General features: G+C 38.8%; 1 protein-coding gene across 2 annotated transcripts in view; it reads right to left on the bottom strand.

Annotated features, from left to right (window-relative positions):
* STEAP2 (STEAP2 metalloreductase) overlaps window positions 1-20,828 on the bottom strand; it is a 29,717-nt gene extending 8,889 nt beyond the window's left edge. The window contains exons 1-3 of one of the 2 annotated variants that reach the window (XM_088150506.1): window positions 20,412-20,828; window positions 4,489-5,010; window positions 2,579-3,106 (exon numbers count right to left, since the gene is read on the bottom strand). In XM_088150506.1, the coding sequence (XP_088006632.1) occupies window positions 2,579-3,106; window positions 4,489-4,980 (1,020 nt within the window). In that variant the 5' untranslated portion in view covers window positions 4,981-5,010; window positions 20,412-20,828. The remainder of the gene's footprint in view (window positions 1-2,578; window positions 3,107-4,488; window positions 5,011-20,411) is intronic. The other variant, XM_007424152.3, reaches the window with a different exon arrangement.
* Between the last annotated feature and the right edge of the window lie 347 nt (window positions 20,829-21,175).

Genomic DNA, 21,175 nt, shown 5'->3' with positions numbered 1-21,175 from the left:
CATGTATTACATATATTATGATTACATGTTTCCTGTTACTTTTATGATGATTTTTAACGCATATGCTCCTTTAGGTATGTCCTTTGAGCCTGTCTTTTTATAACTTATTATTCATCAAGTATTGCATATTTGGGAGACTTTATACATAGTATAAATATTCACACATTTAAAAACCATAATTGAATGTTTCTTTCATATAGGTAGAAATGTCTAGGAAATTGTGGAGTCCTTGGGGTTCTCTGATCTTGGCTGTTTTCTTGCAGATGTTTCATTACCTGGCTAGGTAACATCTTCAGTGCTAGAAGGGAGTGGGGTTTCCTCTGTTTATATACAGTAGCTTGCCCTGTCAATGTTGGTGGGGGTGTTTTTTCTCCTTGGTAGTTCCTTGATTAGGCTGTTGTTTACTGCTTGTCTCTTGGTAGTTCTTTGATTAGGGTATTGTTTACTGCTTGTTTGTCCAGTGTAGATCCTGGTGTTAATCCTTGTTTATCTGGGTATTGATTGCTAGTGAGGAGCTGTTCTGGTCTTTTTGTTTCCTTTTTATTGTCTCTTTTGAATAGCGTGTAAATGTTGTTTATCTCTATGTGCCTGTTGATGGCTGACTTGTCTGAATACCATGCTTCCAGGAATTCCCTTGCATTTTTGGATTTAGCTTGAACTAAGACACTGACAGTTTCCTACTTGAAATTATGGTTAAGTCTGTCCATGTGTTATGAGATTAAGGAGTTTTCATTGTCTCTTCTGACTGCTAGTTGGTGTTCATGGATGCGCTCTGCTAGTCTTCTGCCTGTCTGTCCTACATAGTGGCTGTTACAATCCTTACTTTGTATGTTGTAGGTGACTCCTGTTTTTTCTTCTTGGGCTACTGGGTCTTTTGGTTAACTTAAGATGTTTTGGAGGGCTTTAGTTGGGTTATGTGCTACAGCGATGCCATGTGGTTGTAATAGTCTGTTGGTTGTTTCTGAGATGTTTCTGATGTATGGCAGTGTTATCCTTTTCATAGCTTCTCTACTATTGTCTCTTCTCTTCTCTTGTCTAGGAAATTCTATACACCTTGCTGGATAGAGACAAGGTCAAAGCCTGAAAGACGAACAGCACTTATAGCAGCTGAAGTTCACCGTTATAGCACTGACATCACTGCACTCAGTGAGACCAGGCTTGCAGATGAGGGTTCATTACAGGAAGCAGCAGAATGACAGGACAGGTCTTTTACAATGGTGATATGTCAGCTGCATTTGCCATCTCCAATGGGGTGAAACAGGGTTGTGTGGTAGCCCTGGTCCTGTTCAATCTGTTCTTCACTTGCATGTAGTCACATGCTGTCCAGAGTCTGAAGGAGGGAGTGTACATCAGGTACCAGTTGGACAGCTCTCTCTTTGACCTTCACTGCTTGAATGCTGGGATGAAGTGCCTCCATACAGTCATTCAAGAAACCCTCTTTGATGATGATTGTGCAGTCCTGGCACACAAAGACAGTGATCTATAGTTGATGCTGAACAAAAATGCTGCTATGCTATTCGGCCTGACTATTACTCTGAACAAGACTGAACTACTTTACCAGCCTGTGCCAAATACCAACCCCGTAGAACCAACCATCACTGTTGACAACACCCAGCTGACAAATGTAACAGCTTCAAATACATGAAAAGCATCATCTCAAGTGATGGGTCTTTGGACAAAGAAACTGACTCCAGGATCAGCAAGGCCAGCCAGGTTCTGGGGCGGCTGCATACTACAGTGCTCAATCAACACAACATCCATATCTCCACAAAGCTGAAAGTCTACCGACTGTGGTTATCCCTTCTCTCCTATATGGATGTGAGTCCTGGACTCTGTTCCAAAGGCACATCAAACAACTGAAGAAATTTCACATGTGCGCTCTCTACTCCATCCTTGACATTCATTGCCAAGACCATGTTTCCAACCTGGAAGTTTTGGATTGTGCAAAGTCCACCAGCATTGAGTCCTTGATTATCAGAGCCCAGATGCAGTGGGTGGGACATATCATCAGAATGGACGGCCACTGTATGCCTCGCCAGTTGCTCTACGGTGAACTGGAGTCTGGGAAGAAACTTTGAGATCGTCCACACAAGCACTACAAAGACACTGTGGAAGAAACCCCATGCCACTGTGACATCCAGCCAAGGGAACCAGAAGCTGTGGCTGCTGACAGAACCCACTGGTGAGCCCTGTGCTATAAAGCCTCCACCGGCTTTGAAGACAAGCACCACCAAAAACTGATGGAAAACCGTGTGTGGCATCACAGAATAACATCCGCAGTTATTACAACAATGATTTCCAGTTCCCCCATTGTGCTAGACTCTGCACTTCCAGACTGAGACTGCAGAGCCGCCTCTGTGCCCACAGATGAACTCCCCAACAGCATGTCTTCTTTGAACCTGAAGGACTACTTATACATAGTATAAATATTAACACATTTAAAAACCACAATTGAATGTTTCTTTCATACAGGAAGAAATGTCTAGGCAATGATCAACACAACTCAAATTACGAATCACACATGCAGCAATATCAGGGCATTCTGAATTACCTGACCCAAAAGGCACACTTTTCTTACCTGTTGATAAGCTTTATTTAAAAATAGGTATCGTTCTGACCTCCTCATAGGCAAGCAGAGGCTGTAAATAACATGAACTGTCGCAAAGAAAAAACTAAGTAATCCAAGCTGTTTTCTACATTGCAGCCAGTTCTCTAACCAGGGTGGAAACAGTTTGTATTTAGTACCATAATAAAGTTGATAAGCAGCTGCCAGGAGCCCTGATAAATACACTAGAGATAATAAAGTAATTGCAACAACTGGCAATGTCTTGTTCACAATTTCAATAGGAATCTTATAAAAATCACTCTGCTGATTCCTCACATAAGGATGTATTACATCTCTAATAAAGGAATAGATAAAAAAGAAGGTGGCTAGGCCAACAGCCACTATTACTGGTCCCTTCCACAGTGTGAACAGTTGAAGAGGTAAATCTTCAATCTCCCTTGCAGATGATAAAGTGCCCAAATCAATAGGAATAAAATTGAGCTGACGAGCAAGTTCGATAATTTGTTGTCGAGCTTGAATGCTGTTACTGCATATGTAAACCTAAAACAAACAAACAAACAGTAACTGCAATGACTAAATAGTCAAACTAGAGTTTATATTTCCAAGTATGAGAACCCATTTCCTGTAATCACCTTTAAAAGTTTTAACTCAACTTTTCAGATATATTTCTCACTTGTAATTTAAAAAGACATTTGTAATTACGTTTATCTCTACTTATATAACTCAAGGATGCAAAACATGTTGCCCAGGGCCACACATAATCCTCCCAAATCCTGGATGCATCCCTCAGAGCCCCTCCAAATATTGATACTAAAGGAGAAGTTATTAAATACATGGGACATAACCAGTAGACCTGTGAACACTCTGAAAATGATTTGGAAGAAGTGTCATTCAGGCATATATCTTTTTTTTTCTATACAAGTCTGAAAAAAGATCCTGCTCCTTTAATGAATGAAATCATTACAAGCGCACATCTTTAATCCTACTCTTAAAGCAGCCACAACTTTTTTTCAGACTTCTATGGAAGCATGAAAAAAGACTTATATGCTTTACAGTAAGGAATAGCAAATATGTGCTGCGCGCATGCAAGGTCCAAAGCCATTTCTTTTTAATCATTTTCACAATATACAACAGCCCTACTAACCACATTAATTGTACTTACTTTAATTTTAATTAAATTGAATGTATGTTGTCCAACCCTCTTTTGCTCTGGTCTTATTTATTTTTTTGATTGTGGACTGATGAGCCATTCCAAGGCCAAATGAGGCTCTCAGCCAGAAACTCTCCTCTGCTTCCTGATAAAACTGAATGCTAAAGCTATTATACCATGAAGATGAGAAATAATATCATTTCATTTTGTAGGTAGTCTCATATGAAAAATTACAGCATTTTGTAACAGAGGCTTCAAGTAGTTTCTCATTTATTTATTTGATAGTTGATTAAATAAATTATTTCAGAATTACATCTGCTAATTTCTTAAAAATTGGACAATAACTGTAGGTTTTTGAAAATCTCTTATAGCATCCAAATACACAGAACACCTCTGTGCAAAGCTAACCGGGATAAAAGCATTGGGTCTGTCCTGTTTTGTTTCTAAATATCTGCAGTATTCTGCTATTTACAAATTTCCGGTGCTAACAACTGTGTAACTTCTTTGGTGTTTGATGTTTTTACTGGTTTTTACTTGGTTTTACTTCAGCAATACCAGTTACTTTTTATTGCCTTGACACAGAGAGCACTGTTTGCTCCGTGTGCTGAATGAAATTTTGAGTGGCAAGAGAATGCTGTTGGTGTGAACAATAAAGAGAATACTTTCCTTATGCCATTGTTTTATTTGGGAATATATAATAACAAGTTGATTATGGGTATTAAAGGAGGCACTCATATTTTCATTGTTTTAAGTGCTGAAATACATAACTCACCTGTCTGCTTGCATCTTTTGGTCCTACTTGTAGTGCCCATGCTGAAATAACATTGAACCCTTTGACAACAAAGGAATCTGGGAAAAGGGATGCCAAGTACTCCGCATTGGATTCTGGATACTGGTTAATTTTCATGTTGTTGCTGACATCGACAAGGATTTTACCAACAAGTAGGTGCTTGAGGTCCCACAAAGCTGCATAGTGTTCTCTGCGTATAGCAATGAAAATTATGTTTGCTTTTGCCACAGCATCTTCATGATGAGTGACATCAACAACATGGGGAAAGAATTCAGCAACAAATTTAGGGTTTCTGCTTCCTATTACCACGTGGAACCCACATCTGATAAGCCTAATGGTCAAGGATTTAGCGAAGTCCCCACTTCCAATTATGCCAACTGTAATCTTACTGGTGTCCTTGATATAATCCCTGCCATTTGGTAAGAAAGTTTCATTTAAGACTTTAGGACTTTCCATCATAGAAATCGATTCCATATCTGTATACAGAAATTGCAAGGATATTTTCTAAAAGAAAACAGAAAAACACATGATTAATAACCCACATGATTAATTTCTCACTGGTATATCTTGAAGCAAATTTCCTATACCAACTGAAAATTTAAAAAAATCAGAACGGAATGTGACACTCGTGCCTGCAGTAAGAAAAGCCTAATTCCTCTGCTCCAAGCTGGAAAGAAAAGCCCTGTCCTTTGTAAAAGTAGGCAGGACCTTTAATTCTAGCCCTCTATGTATGCAGAGTAAAAGCACTAGAGAGCAAAAGAATTCAATAAACATCAACCCTAGCTATGAAAAAAAATGACAGAGAGAATTTATGGTAAATATGTGTATAAAGTTAAGTTTTCATGAGAAATCTGGGATTCTTCAAAAATACATTTGTCTGCCAAAGTTGGCTTCATCTTTATAAAATACACCATATCCAAATTTCATTTTTAAGCTGCAAAATAAAAATGGTAACTGATAAAAAAAAAACACTATTTCAATTTGGGACCAGTGTTGCTACTGTAATGGCCAACTAGGACTTCCTACATAAATAGACACAAGTAAATTTCAGATTTTATACTGATCCTTCTGCTGCTGTCTAGCAGTGCAGATACGGTAGCTCTAGAATAGGCTGTTTTACAAGACAGCAAAAAGTGTAATCTTTCTTTTTAATCTATATCTATATATCTATATATAGTTTTTATTTTTTTATTATAGTAGTAAAATCTAATATAAACTAAACGTAAAGAAGGAAAAGAGAATAGGAGTAAAAAGTGCAAGGAAAAAAAGAGAGAGAGAGAAGAAAGAGAAAAATAAGAATATAATAAATATATAAAGAAAGTGACTTCCAATTCATCACAAGTATTAACAAATTTAGTGACTCTTTACCCCTTCTAAGGTTACCAACATTTATCTCCATTCCGTATCCCATCTCTTATCTATAAACAAATCCATAAAACATCATCTTTTCAGTTGTGGTGTCAGCAGAAAGTCCATAAAGGGTTGCCAGAAGTAACAACATATCTTGTTTTAACCTTTGCAAACCAACACAAAAATGTAATCTCTGAGCCACATGTGGCCCAACAAGGGTTGAATGCAGCCAAAAATCCAACCCTTCTTCCCCAACTTTCTTCTGTGTCTACTTGCTACTGCATTTCCCAACCCTTTCCCACCACTTTGCCTTGTATCCTTTCTCCCTTTTCAAACCTGCCTTTCTTTCTCTCTCTCAATTTTTTCTCACCATCCTCTTTACCTTTTCCCAACTCCTATCTGATCATTCCTGTTCATCTACTCTCTTCCAAACTCCTTTTGTAAAACAAAAAACCAGCTACATTTTGCTATTATGGAGAAGACTATGATACTGATAGCTTCCTCAACTAATTAAAAAAATTGCACTTTCCCCCTTTTGAAACAGTAAGAAAACTTCCATCTGTCCCCTCTTCCCAAAAATGTATGCCTGCACTGTTTAATCTCTTCTACCTTTATTACCTTCACTTCCTCTTAGTCCAATTTGAGACTAAAATCAAATTGTCAGCACTGAAACTCTTACTATTGAATGTTGTACCACCATCTACTGGTGAACAAATAAACTCAAACTGTTTTCTGTTTTTCATTTTGCTAAAGAGATATACAGAGTTTGTATGTATATGATGGAAAACTTGAAGTAATATCTAAGATCCTATTCCTGCTTGTTTTTGGAATGAAGCTTTCAACATCCCATATGATATATGTGATCTTTGACTGGAATTATGCACCTACAGTATGTTGTATAAAATATAAATAAATACAAATATACTGGAAGATGGTATAATTTGTATATCAGACTTATTTCTGTTTACTAATTTCTGTTAACAGATAATCTGTATATATAAAAGTAGGGCTATCATCCAATTCAAGCAATGCCAATTAAAGATACACGTTTTAGGATGTAAGTGCAATGTAACACACAGCAGTAAGTCATGTACTTACAGAGGTGGGAATGCCTCTTCTGTAGTAGTATCTATCATTTGCAGTTGTTATAATACTTATATTAAAAATTTCTACAACAAGAAAAAGCAGTTTGTTCTCAAAATTTGTAGTTCAATTCAATTACTTTATTACTCAAATGTTTTCCTATTTTTTTAAGGCCTGTGGAAATGAATCTGTCTTAAATGTGACTTGCAAATCCAATTAACTTTTGGTCAACAATCATTTTGCCAAAGCAAACTGATGAAATAATATTTTGTCAAGCTAATGATGAGAAATGATAGTTTACTGCATCCCATGAGGGTGGTATTTTCAAATGTACACTGTGAATCTTTCTGCTACTTGCTAATCTTTTATTAATAGAAAATCAGTTACTTTTATTTGCTCTTGAACAACTAAAAGGTCTAACATCTATAAGGTTTATACATTTTTACTAAACACTCTGTTCAAATGTTAAAATTATTAATTTTTAAGCTTCTTAAATTTTATACCATAGTTCTGTAATCAGAACATCTGAGAAATTTTCTTTAAAATACTAAAGTTCTAAACTGTTTTATTTGAAACTTCCCGACAGTGGTACAATAGTTAATGCAATACTGTTTACTTAGTCAGTTTGCCACTTTTTAATTCAACAAAAAGCAGCGAAGGAGTTGCCAAAACCTAGTGTTTGATTCAAACTTCTGGGAAAGCAATGCAGCAATAGAATATGAGAGAAAAGTATTGCTTTGCTACTAAATGCTTAAGATGAGCTTTACAGTAACAGAATTGTAAACAGGATATGTTAGGATAGGATAAAGGTCTAAATCCCCTTCATGGATCACTGCCATGTCATGGCGAAGAGTTCTCACAAAACGTGATCCACTGAAGAAGGAAACAGCAACCCACTCCAGTATCGTTGCCAAGAAAACCCCATGGACAATATCAAAAGGCTAAAAGATATGACACCAGAAGATGAGCCCCTCAGGTCAGAAGGTGTCCAATATGCTCCTGGGGAAGAGTGGAGGGCAATTCCAAGTAGCTCCAGAAAGAGTGAAGCGGCTGGGCCAAAGCCAAAAGGACGCTCAGTCGTGGATGTATCTGGAAGTGAAAAGAAGGTCTGATGCTGTAAAGAACAATATTGTATAGGAACCTGGAATCTAAGATCTATGAATCAAGGCAAGCTGGATGTGGTCAAACATGAGATGACAAGACTGAACACTGACATCTTGGGAATCAGCGAATTAAAATGGACGGGAATGGGTGAATTTAATTCAGGTGACCATTATATCTACTACTGTGAGCAAGAAACCCTTAGAAGAAATGGAGTAGCCCTCATAGTCTATAAGAGAGTGGGAAAGGCAGTAACGGGGTACAACCTCAAAAACAACAGAATGATCTCAGTGTGAATCCAAGACAAACCATTCAACATCACAGTAATCCAAGTCTATACCTCAACCATTGATACCAAAGAAGCTGAAGGTGACTGGTTCTATGAAGATCTACAACACCTTCTAGAACTAGCACCAAAAAAAGATGTCCTTTTCATCATAGGGGATTGGAATGCTAAAGTAGGAAGTCAAGAAATAATTGGAATAATAGGCCTTGGAGTACAAAATGAAGCAGGGCAAAGGCTAATAGAGTTTTGTCAAGAGGACAAGATGGTCATAGCAAACACTCTTTTCCAACAACATAAAAGATGACTCTACACATGGAGTTCACCAGATGGTCAATACCGAAACCAGACTGATTATGTACTTTGCAGCCAAAGATGGAGAGGCTCTATACAGTTAGTAAAAACAAGACCGGGAGCTGACTGTGGCTCAGATCATGAGCTTCTTATTGCGAAGTTTAGGCTTAAATTGAAGAATGTAGGGAAAACCACTAGACCACTCAGGTATGACTTAGATCATATTCCTTGTGACTACACAGTGAAGGTGATGAATAGATTTAGGGGATTAGATTTGATAGAGTGCCTGAAGAACTATGGATGGAGGTCCGTAACATTGTACAGGAGGCAGCAACTAAAACCATCCCAAAGAAAAAGAAATACAAGAAAGCAAAATGGCTGTCTGATGAGGTTTTACAAATAGCTGTGGAAAGAAGGAATGGGAAAAGCAAGGGTGAAAGGGAAAGATATAAACAACTGAATGCAGATTTCCAGAGAATAGCAAGGAGAGATAAGAAGGCCTTCTTAAATGAACAATGCAAAGAAATCAAGGAAAACAACAGAATGAGGAAGACTAGAGATCTCTTCAAGAAAACTGGAGATATCAAGGGAACGTTTTGTGCAAAGATGGGCATGATAAAGAACAAAAAAGGTAGGGACCTAACAGAAGCAGAAGAGATTAAGAAGAGGTGGCAAGAATACACAGAAGAACTATACAAGAAAGATCTTAATGTCCTGGACGTCCATGCCGGTGTGGTCGCTGACCTTGAGCCGGACACCCTAGAGAGCGAAGTCAAGTGGGCCTTAGGAAGCATTACTAACAACAAAGCTAGTGGAGATGACAGTATTCCAGTTGAGCTATTTAAAATACTAAAAGATGATGCTGTTAAAATGCTGCACTCAATATATCAACAAATTTGGAAAACTCAACAGTGGCCACGGGATTGGAAAAGGTCAGTTTACGTTCCAATTCCAAAGAAGGGCAATGCCAAAGAATGCTCAAACTACCGCACAATTGTGCTCATTTCACATGCTAGCAAGGTTATGGTCAAAATCCTACAAGCTAGGCTTCAACAGCATGTGAACCAAGAACTACCGGAAGTACAAGCTGGGTTTCGAAGAGGCAGAGGAACTAGAGATCAAATTGCCAACATTCGCTGGATCATGGAGAAAGCACAAGAGTGCCAGAAAAACATCTACTTCTGCTTCATTGACTATGCAAAAGTCTTTGATTGTGTGGATCACAACAAACTGGCAAATTCTTAGAGATGGGGGTACCAGACCACCTTACCTGTTTCCTGAGAAATCTGTATGCGGACCAAGAAGCAACAGTTAGAACTGGTCATGGAATAACCAATTGGTTCAAAATAAGGAAAGGAGTACGACAAGGCTGTAAACTGTCACCCTGCTTATTTAACTTATATGCAGAGTACATCATGAGAAATGCCAGGCTGGAAGAATCACAAGCTGGAATTAAGATTGCAGGGAGAAATATCAACAACCTCATGTATGCAGACGATACCACCCTAATGGCAGAAAGTAAAGAAGAACTAAAGAGCCCCTTGATGAGGGTGAAAGAGGAGAGTGCAAAAGCTGGCTGGAAGCTCAACATTAAAAAACTAAGATCATGGCATCTGGATCCATCAATTCCTGGCAAACAGAAGAAGTAGAAATGGAAGCAGTAGCAGACTTTATTTATTTGGGCCCCAAGATTATCGTAGATGGAGAATGCAGCCATGAAATTAAAAGATGCTTGCTCCTTGGGAGGAAAGCTATGGCAAATCTAGACAGATATTAAAAAGCAGAGACATCACCTTGCAGATAAAGAACTGCATAATCAAAGCTATGGTTTTTCTAGTAGCAATGTATGGCTGTGAGAGCTGAACCATAAGGAAGGCTGAGTGCCAAAGAATTGATGCCTCCGAATTGTGGTGCTGGAGAAGACTCTTAGGAGTCCCTTGGACTGCTAGGTCAAACCAGTCAATCCTAAAGGAAATCAACCCTGGCTACTCATTGGACGGACTGATACTGAACCTCAAGCTCAAATACTTTGGCCGCCTAATGCGAAGAGAGGACTCTTTGGAAAAGATCCTGATGCTGGAAAAGATGGAAGGCAAAAGGAGAAGGGGACGGCAGAGGATGAGATGGTTAGATAGCATCACCGAAGCAATGAACATGAAACTGAGCAAACTCCAGGAGGCACTGAAGGACAGGAAGGCCTGGCGTGATATGGTTCATGGGGTCACGAAGAGTCGGACATGACTTAACAACTGAATAACAACAACAACAAAGGTCTGAATAACATTATTTTTTAAAAAATTGACTGATTATCTCCCTACCCCCTCGTCAATTTAACACCATATTTTTATTTTTATATATGTTTGATTACAGAATATTTATGCTTTCATTACAGCCATAACTTAGGGCCTTTAAAATATGCACTGTATATTGGTCTATATGAGTAAAGACATCAGCTATGTTGATGGTCAAAAACACTAGCAATTTGAGAAATGCAGATTGCAACAGTATTAGCTGACAGTAAAGAAGTCTTATAAGAACTCATGAAAATAAGAATGGAAAGTATGAAAAATAACATTAAACTAAACATTAAGAATATTAAACTAATATTAAACATTAAGAAAACAAAGGGAATAGTACTGTATTCAGTAAGTGATGATAAAGAAATGATAGCTGTAATGTGTTTTCTTGGGCTTAATAATATATAAAGATGGACATCATGCTAGAGAAGGAAGAAGACATGACTAAGTTAGACATGATCATATTTAAATTACCTAACAGTGAAAAACATGGCAAAAGGGAAAAGATCTTCCCACATAGTGAGAGAGAAGGCACCTAAGGCAACTCTTGCAAGACTGCATTCCATATCTCTGGGACAATAAAGGAGAATGTTGCCTTCTACATGCCAGAAAGATGGGCTTCTGATAGAAGAGTTATCTTTTAAAGACCTTTCTTTCTGATCTTCTCAGTTGTAATATAGAACTGTGATAGTTGGACACTGAGAAGAGGCAAATGATCTTGAATTACAAATTTGGAATGTGGCTACTATGAATACAGTGGATTTCAAGAAGACCAGTTTGTCAGTGAAAATAGCAGAAACAGCTGACAAGAGGTAAGGTGGATGAACAGGATAAAAATAATTACTGGAAAATCCTTGGAAAAGTTACGAATTACTACTAGAGACAGATTGAAGTGGTGAGCATTTGTCCAGACAGTCACTTGAAGTCAATGGCACATAACAATTTCTATGAACATGGGCTAGAGTACAATTATCTTCAGTGTCATGGAATGTTCTACGCCATTTCAAGCATCAGAATGGCAGACTGACTTCTGCTGCAACCCTTAAAAACAAAGTTGTTTTCATTATTAATGAAAGCATTTGTTTATAAATAGTTCCTGTTACAATCAAGCTATCTACTTCTAATACTGAATCTAAATATGAGGAATCAAGCCCTGGTAGACTCATGGAATAATGGGAAAATAATAGCACTTCTAAATATTATCTATTTTTATTATCAGTGAATTTATATATACAGGTAGTCCTTGCTTACTGACTGCCTTGTTTAGTGACTGTTTGAAGTTACACAATTGGGGAAAAAAAACAGCTTTGCAACCAATCCTCACATTTATGGCTGTCACAACATCCCACAGCCATGTGATCACCATTCAGGCGCTTCACAACTGGCACATATTTACAACCATCACAGCATCCCACAGTCATGTGATTGCCATTTGCAAGCTTCACAATCAGCTTCCAATAAGCAGAATTAATGGAGAATGCGGAAGTGAAATTGCAAGTTGCAGTCACATGATGTCTCACTTAATGACAAAAGCAGAAGTGACGTTGGAAGTCTGGCGCGGTCATGTGATTTTTCACAAATCATTGCCTGAAACTCAGCTGCCATTAGTGCCAATTACTTCTATTTTTAGCATTTCCCATAGTTGCAAATTTGTTTTACTGTCTCATTTTTATTCTGTCATTTTTAAAGTGTCCTAAAGCCAGGCTCTTTTCTAACAGTGCAGTGCTTAGTGACAGAGTTGATGGTCCCAGTTGTGGTTGGTTAGTGAGGACTGCCTGTACAACAGTGGAATAATGCTGTGTAGAAAAATGTCCATACATTTATCAATTAAACAAATGATTTAAGACAGTGAAGTGGAAGACAGGGCCCATGAATATAAGAGATTAGAAAAGAGCCTGGCTTTAGGACACTTTAAAAATGACAGAATAAAAATGAGATAGTAAAACAAATTTGCAACTATGGGAAATGCTAAAAATAGAAGTAATTGGCACTAATGGCAGCTGAGTTTCAGGCAATGATTTAGAATGTTTACTGTTTGTCCAAAACGTTCTGGCCATGGAAAATGCTGCCATACAAGTTGAACTTTCCTGTGACAAAACAACTATTTCAACAGAGTATAATGCTGGATTTGTGAACTTAGAGACTCTGCGGTTAGCTCTTCTGAGTAAAACATTACTGGACACAGACACATATCCTTAAAAACAGTTTTGACTAAAATGTTCCTGCTCAGTCATGGCATTCAGCAACACTAGACAAAGAATAGTGCACCCTGTCCCAGAACTTCTACCATGTATCTGGGAACATGTGCAGAATGAACACTGTCACTTCTATTTAATCAATCAATGAATCAATGAATCAATCTATCTATCTATCTTTATTTGGTCATAGACCAGCAAATAAAACAAAAGAATCACAATTAATTAGGATAAAAAAAGAGAAACACAATTCTAAAACATCTAAGAAAAATTAGAGGAGATACTATGGCGTACTGTACTAACTATAGAATAGTACTTAGCTGTGATCAATGAAACGGAATCAGATTGATCTGATAGTAACAATTTAAGATAAAACAAGTCAGAATGACCAGGATGTTTAGTGAAGAATGGAGATAATTCCTGGCGAGCACCTGCGTAGAGGGAACAATGCAAAATAATATGTTCCATCATTTCAATTATTCCTCCACCAAACGGACAGAGTTTCTGTTCAAAGGGGATATTTCAGTATCTCTCTTCAATAACAGCTTTTGGGTGGGCATTAAATCTAGCCAAGGATAAAGCTCTTCTGAATTTCAGAATCGTTACACAGCTTAGATATCTGGCTGGATGGAGAAAATGTGCAGAGTGACTCAAAAAGATGTTTTAAAGTAGGACTGATAAATCTGATTGCAGCTCTAAATCAACTGCCCATTGTTTGAGATCAGCTAACGCACATTCATAGCTCATCAAAGTGATGGTTGCCCATGTAATGTAATTTAGCATGTATTGCCTGGCACCAAGAAGACTGAAAGCTATTAGTCATAATTAAAAGGGCAAAGCCGACTTAAAAAAAAAGAAGAAAGCTTAAACTACTAGGAGAAAATGTAAATCCAAGCAGAAGTTTCTATTTTAAGTAGGCCAGTTTTACAACGGAGCACCACTTTTGGAACGCAGTGAGGTACTTGAAAAATAGATCTCAGAAACTTGGATTGAACTCTTTCAAGAGGAAGAAATGACCTGCAGGGGCCCAACTGAACTCCAAAGAGGAGCTGGGCTCAGGTCTTAGCCAAGAAGACTTTAATCGCTGCAGGTATATACTGAGCTCCTTTGGAGAAGTAGAAAGATTGTAAAGCCGATGCTGTTTTTTGTGCATTTGAGCTAACGTAATTGGCGTGGGACTTACGGTTGCCTGTAGCATGAAAAACAATCCCCAGATATTTAAAGGTCTTAACTTGCTTTACTGGATTAGCCACCAGACATATGCCTTAGGGCACTTAGCAAAAATCATAACCTTGGTTTTGGAGTAATTAATTTCAAGCTGTTCTGTTTGGAAGTGCTCAGCAAGTATATGAAGTGCCTGATTCAGACCAGTGTGTCTGAGAGAACAACATGGCAGCATGTGTCTATTTCCCAATTTCGGTGGTGAAGAGATGGACTATTCAGTTTATCTATGAGGGAATTGATATATAAAGAGAAGGGGAGCTAGAATACACCCTTGTCTCACTCCTCTCTTGACTGGGATTTCCTTGGTGCAGTGTTCGTGCATACTATGTTGCACCTTCATTTGGGAGTTTTCATAGAGCTTATGTATAAGAACAAGCAATCTTCTATTGATTGAGGAAGAGTTCAGTTTCTCCCATAGTTTGGATCTAGAGATTAAATCAAAAGCACATCTAAGATAAACGCTGTGTAGAGTGTTGAGTGGGCTCCGGAGGAGTATTTCTCAACTAGATGTTGAAGAGTTAAAGCGTGGTCAAAAATTGAATGGCCTTCTCTGAAGCCTGCCTGCTCATCAGCCAAGATATCCTCGGTTATAACCCAATCCAGGAGTTTATTGTACAAGTGTCTAGCATATAATTTGCTAACCACATTGAGAACGCTAATGGGCCAATAATTGGCAAGTAAATCCCTACCTCCTATTTTATAGATCGGAATCACCAAAGCTAGACCCCAATCATCAGGGACCTTGGCATAGTTATCAATATAGGTGAACAGGGAAGCCGAAACGATTGTTAGATTTCCCACCAATCTAAATTATTATGGATGAAGTCATATTCTGGAGCTTTGTTCGAATTCATCTGTTTAATCAGTTTTATAACCTCAGAGCCTGCACAGGGGGCCAGGAGGGAAGCAGGTGAGCTTCATAATCGAATCCCCTCTTCATATGGGCTAGTTCCTCCTGTGTATACGGTGATCTGAAGTGGCCTTCCCAAAGTGAAGCAGGAATAAGAGATGGGATTAGTAAATTGGAGGGAGTGGATCGAAGGGTTATACATTTCTAGATTAAAACTGAATTCTTAGAATGAGTAGCAGAAATTAATTGATTCCAAGATTCTCTCAGAGCCTGTCTCTTCTTTCCTGTAGTTAACTTTTATATTTCCTCTTGAGGAGCAACAGATCCTGGGTTGAATAAGGAGGAGGATCATTTTTATATTCCTTAAAGCAGGAAATCAGTTCTATTCATAAATTCCATGAAGTTCATCTAAATGTCCTTACAAGGACAATACCATTTATTTCTGAATAAAAAACACAAGGTATTAAATGAGATATAATTGGACCTTATCCATATATACTCTGAAGTAAATTCATAATCTTTCATAGGACTCTTTTGTAAATATACATGCATAGGATCATATTTTATAGTATCTGACATTTTATGTACTGCTAGTGCTGGATCATATGAACAGATAAACTACCATATATAATGTTTAATTATTTTAAAATTTTACTCCACTTTTTAGTTTAAAAAATAAGTTAAAGTAGATGACAAAATATAGAAAAATATATAAACAAAATCAGCAGGGATTAAAAAAAGAACTATCAGTCAGTAAATATAATTAAACAATCAGAGTCTCAAATGCATGTTTGTTTGTTTTTTAAATGTCTGGGTTCTGACAAGTAAAGTCATTTTGCACATTTGTATCAAATATGTTTTTGTAGGCAATGGCACATGTAACAGAGAAATACCTGTTCATCTTAAAGGATGACCAGTTCCTTATGGGAGGGAAAAACGGCTCTTCCAACCACTCATTTTAAGCTATGTAAAGTGTTAAAAAGTTAAAATCAGCACTTTTAACTTCATTCATAAACTGGCAGCTTGTGCAACTGATATGATTAGTGGGCCACTCCACCCATTTGCTTGTTTAAATTCTAGCAGCATCTATGAACACCAGTTGAAATTTCTGGACAATTTTTAGGAGTAGCCCCATATTTATCAAGAGTACTTATAATCACATACCGTACAGGCTATTATGATAAGAGTTTGTAGAACTGAACCTGAGCCATTCTACAAAATGAAGAAGCATTTTACATCCAGGGAAAAGGCATCTGATCTAAGTTGCACAGGTGCTGCTTGCTCGCCCCCATGCCCTCCAAAACACCCTTCCACCGTTCATTCTGAAGTGGTGTGCAGCCCTTTTATCAGTATGTTATTATACCAATGTGAAACCACTGAACATAGTTTTTGTCTCCAGAAACTGGCAGTTATAATCCCTGCTACTGTAATACATTTCCAAACAGATGTGTGTAGGATCATGTCATTAATGTTTTAAGACAATACTTAGTTCATAATGTGGTTAGACTTGGCATAAGCACCTATAATTCTTGAACATGTGCCAGGGACATGAAGCTATAGTCCACAGAAAATGATCTCGTCAGAATTGTTGAACCACCTATGCAACATAAATAAGCTGATTGCTGATAGTCAGGCCAACAAAGCAGATGAACCCTGTATTTTCTTACAGGCAGCCCTCAATTACCAACGGCCTCATTTAGCGACTGTTCAAAGTTACAATGGTGTAAAAGAACAGCTTTGTGACTAATTTTTGCATTTACAACTGTTACAGCATCCCATTGTCATGTGATCATCATCTGCATTCTTCCCAATCCTTCTCAATTATTAAATCCAAAAGCAATGAGATATAAGGGACCAGTTCTCAATGTACAGGTCAGGCATAGTATAGGAATATTATTTAAATACACCTAAAATGTTGATACTTATCTACAAAAGCTATTGGGCAAAAGTTTCTAAAGACAAAAATGTACAAAGAGAAGAAACTGTACATGCACAATAGAAATTAGAAATGAATGTGCCTGCCTAACCACAACTACTTTTCTAAAGTAGAAGATGAAGAATAAACCTCTTAAGAGAGCTATTCTTGCTTCAGTCTACTGTTCTTTTCTTTCAAATTAACAATCTCAAACACCAATATTCAAAAACTTTCCTCTCTTCCTTCCTGACAAGGAGAAACAAACTCCTTAATGGTTGTTTCCCATTGCAGAATGTACATTCTATGATAATTTCTGAACAATAAGTATCAGTTTCAAAGGATCTTAAAACTCATATCCCTTATGTGCTGTGGGAAATTTCCCCATTTTTTTCCTGCTGATACTTGGTACCACTGGGACACACCATTTTTCTCACAAGTCTTAAAATCAGAAGAACATGGTATATGCTAACAAAGTCTTCCCATCTCTTTTCTACCAATTTTTAGCCTAGCATCATAAACCAGGTTATGGACAGATTTAAAAGTTCTGACATCAGGGTTCTTATGAAAAGACAAATAAGACTTGAGCCAGGTACAATATAGCAGCTTGAGGGTGAAGAAGAGCTAGAACCAGAAGCAAAGAGTTAATTGGGATAGAACCCTGTATTTACTGTACAGCACAAACAACATACAATAATAACCAACATATTATATGAATACAGATCCACACTTGAGCTATTATAAGGAAAAATATACTTGACTTTTAAGGAGGTGGTAACAAAGTGCTTCAGAGCAGGTGTGGGCCCACTGGGGGCTTTCAGCTCATACACATATTTCTCTAGGACTGTATGGTTACTCTGTGAGGCAGCTTTTTTAAGAAGATGCTGACAGGTGCAGTGTGTGCCCCCAGGCCCATTCTGAAGCACCTTTTAGATCTAAAGTGCAGCACATCTCTAGTTAAAAGTTAAACAGATTTGTCAAAAAACTATGAAATATGATAAACTGCCTGCTAGCATTTATTATTTTCCAACGCAATGAATAGATTCTTCTCTACAAGTATACTGTTACACTACACTTTATTTGAAAAAAACATAGCGATTGTGTTTTCAGAATAACAGTTTATCAATATCTTTGCTGGATCCTTTTCATCCCTTCCATGCAAAGTACTTTATAAAAGTCAGTGCATTGTGAATGTGCCAGAATAACCTGAAAGGAGGCATTCATAACTGGCTGACACACAAATGCAGTTCCCACAGAAGACAAATGGTAATAAACATAGTTGGATAAAATATGAAACTGCAGCTAGTGGTAAATTAAAGCAGAGAGTTCCCAATTCCTCTTTCCTCCTATGCTCAAGTTGCATAAGCTGAAGGTGAAAGAGCATCTGAATCCAAGAAGAGTCTAGGCCTTTTAATCTCACCTTAAATGGTCTACTTTAGATTGTAAGATTCTTGAAAGTACAAATCTACTTATTTGCCCTACGTGTTTACTTTTTTAGTTTAAAGCCTACTATGTAAATCTCTTATCTCCACTCTTCTAGCTTTCTGGAAGACCTTAAAAAGCTGGCTCTTCTCCCAAGCATTGGGATAGGGTGAGCCTGGAGCCCAGTTTTTGCAACTGTTGATGCATCAGGGAGTGTTATTAGGGCACCAGGTTTTGGGGGTGGGGTGGGGTTAAATGTTGGTTTTATTATCTTTGTTTTTTACTGGTGTTTTTACGGGTTCCCCAGAGTTGTAGCACATAAGATGGGCGAACATATAAGTCTTTTAAATAAATAAATAAATAAATAAATAAGAATGTGTTCTCAAGGGAGATCATAAATAGAGAAAACAGAACGTTTTCAGCAGAAACAAAAACCACATGAAAATTAAAAGCACAAAAATAACATAAGCCATTTTTTGTAATGGGCAGCGTACAAATGACCACTTGATTATACCTTTACCGCATGGGGTAAAGTTTTCCTTTTCACTTCCAAGTGCAGTTGACCAAGCTCTCATAAGGCGAGGTGCATCGTTTTCTGCTCATTTGCTGAGCCTCAGAGTCTCAGCAGGTGACAACGCCTGGTTGACTTAGTCAAGACTCAAAAGCTAAGCAGGGATGGGTTAATACTTGGATGGGAGACCGCAAGGAATACCAGGATTCTAGCCTAGACTGGAAACTCAAAAACTATCCTTGAAAAATGGAATTGCATTCTGTACTGTTGCCAAGTGGTATGGCTGTAATAATCAAATCGCCAGGAATCAAGCTAGGTTTGAAGGAGACTTTCATTCACGTTGTCAGTGTTAAGTGTTATAACTGTTATAAGCACGCTGTAGTTATGTTCCCATGTTGAAAGTCAATGCTTATCTGCATCTTGGATTATGGGCACAACAGGTAGTTCTATAAGAGGCTTTAATCAGAAGATAACCACAGAATTCATTTGTAATACTGGTGAGAGGGAGAGGGCCCATTATTTTGTATCCAGATATCCTTTCTTACCATCTCCCCCATTATTAAGATCTGATCAAAGGCAGGATGACTATGCCAATGTATTTAAGTTCCATTTTACATACTGACATTTATTTCCAAATGAACATAAAAGCCTGCCGACCACCAGGATTTTCTGGTTTCAGCTCCCAGTGATCTTTGCAATACTGACCTCAGCTGTATGTGGAACTCAGGGCTGAACAGGAAGCCTCTAAACCTCATGTCCTACAATATTGATTTTCCCTCCTCCACTTAGTCTTTTGACACAGTGGTGCATTCTTTGACCTCTGCAGTTTAACAGCTAACCCTTGGGCTAATTGTTTTGTTGACTGTGCCTTGAAAAGAAACGTAAATACATAAGCCTGTAAACCAGAGCAGCCACATATTAGGCCATATATAAACCTTGCTTTATTACATTTCGTTTTTGCTCTGCAGCTTTGCCCTGAATGATCTGCAAGAGGGTGTCATGTCAGCGCCGAGGACTTAGCCTTCTGCATTTCTTGGGGGGGGAGCAAGGGAGGGGTGGTATATTCTGTTCTCCAGGGCCGCTCTGCGTCCTGTCACCGGTTGAAAGCCCCACGGGGCCACGTTAAATAGAAATCAGTGCTTCGGCTCGAGCAAGCTCGCTCTCCGCTTTGCCTCGCTGCTCTCCCTCCCTCTCCGGCCAGGATTTCCCCGTTTTCTGCTCTTACTTTCAGACGGGGCCGCCAAGGAAAAAAAATCATCACCGGGGGGCGCGGGGGTAGGTAAACCCGCGAGAGGCTCAGCTTCTCCCCTTCTCTTCCTCTCGGCTCTGCGTGATGTTACTGAATGCACCTCAGCTGTGGTTGCCTCTTTCTCTATTGCTCACCTCACTTCATCGCCCGCGCCGCCGCCCGCCGCTCCCTCTCCAACCTCCAGCTTGCTGCGGCAGCTTCCAGCCAAGAGGGAAAGAGGCGCTTCTTTCTTCGCCTCCTCGGCTCTGTCTTGTTGGCGGTGGGTGCCACAGGCGAACAGAGGCCGAGTGGGCAGCCCGCCTCGTCCTTGAGCAGGGCACTGAGAGGCGGAGGAAACGGCAGCGGAGTGACGGGCAACAAGAAGGGGGGCGCCGGCACCGCCGCCGCTTGTGCGTGTGCAGTCAGGCGGAAGAGAGCGCGGACTGCAGCCGGCGCCTTCCACCCGAAGATGAAAGCGCGCGTGCGGAGGGGGGAGACGGATAGGTGACCCGAGCAGGCCCTAAAGGCGCTGTGCTCTTGCGCGCTCAGAGGGAGCGAGGAGAGCCGCGCTGCTCTTAGCAGCAAAGACAGACAGAAACACGTAGTCCAGGAGCTTTGTTTTCTTCTGTTCTCGGTGCTTCTGTCCCCAGATGCAGAATGTCAGAATAAAAACAAATATTTCGAGGATAAGGTGACATCGTTTGACACGTTGTGCAATCCTATCTTACCTACCTACCTAGCTATATAAAATAATCCGAAGTGATTGTGGGCTACTAAACTGTCACCATGACTCAGCATTTTCTCCAGTCCTTCCAAGGTGAAGGCATTACAAATGTAGTATCAAAGATTAAATTTGCTGTATGTATATGCAAAACTTAATATTTGTTGAGGTTATTATGCAGTAAAGGGAGATCATGTA

This window comes from Python bivittatus, unplaced genomic scaffold, assembly GCF_059951505.1.
Source record: "Python bivittatus isolate LINGU-HERP-01145 unplaced genomic scaffold, Pbiv_v1 ctg000610_np1212, whole genome shotgun sequence".
In the NCBI taxonomy this organism is placed as follows: domain Eukaryota; kingdom Metazoa; phylum Chordata; class Lepidosauria; order Squamata; family Pythonidae; genus Python; species Python bivittatus.
Note: the sequence above shows the minus strand (reverse complement) of the source record. Positions and strands in the feature narration are given on the sequence as shown.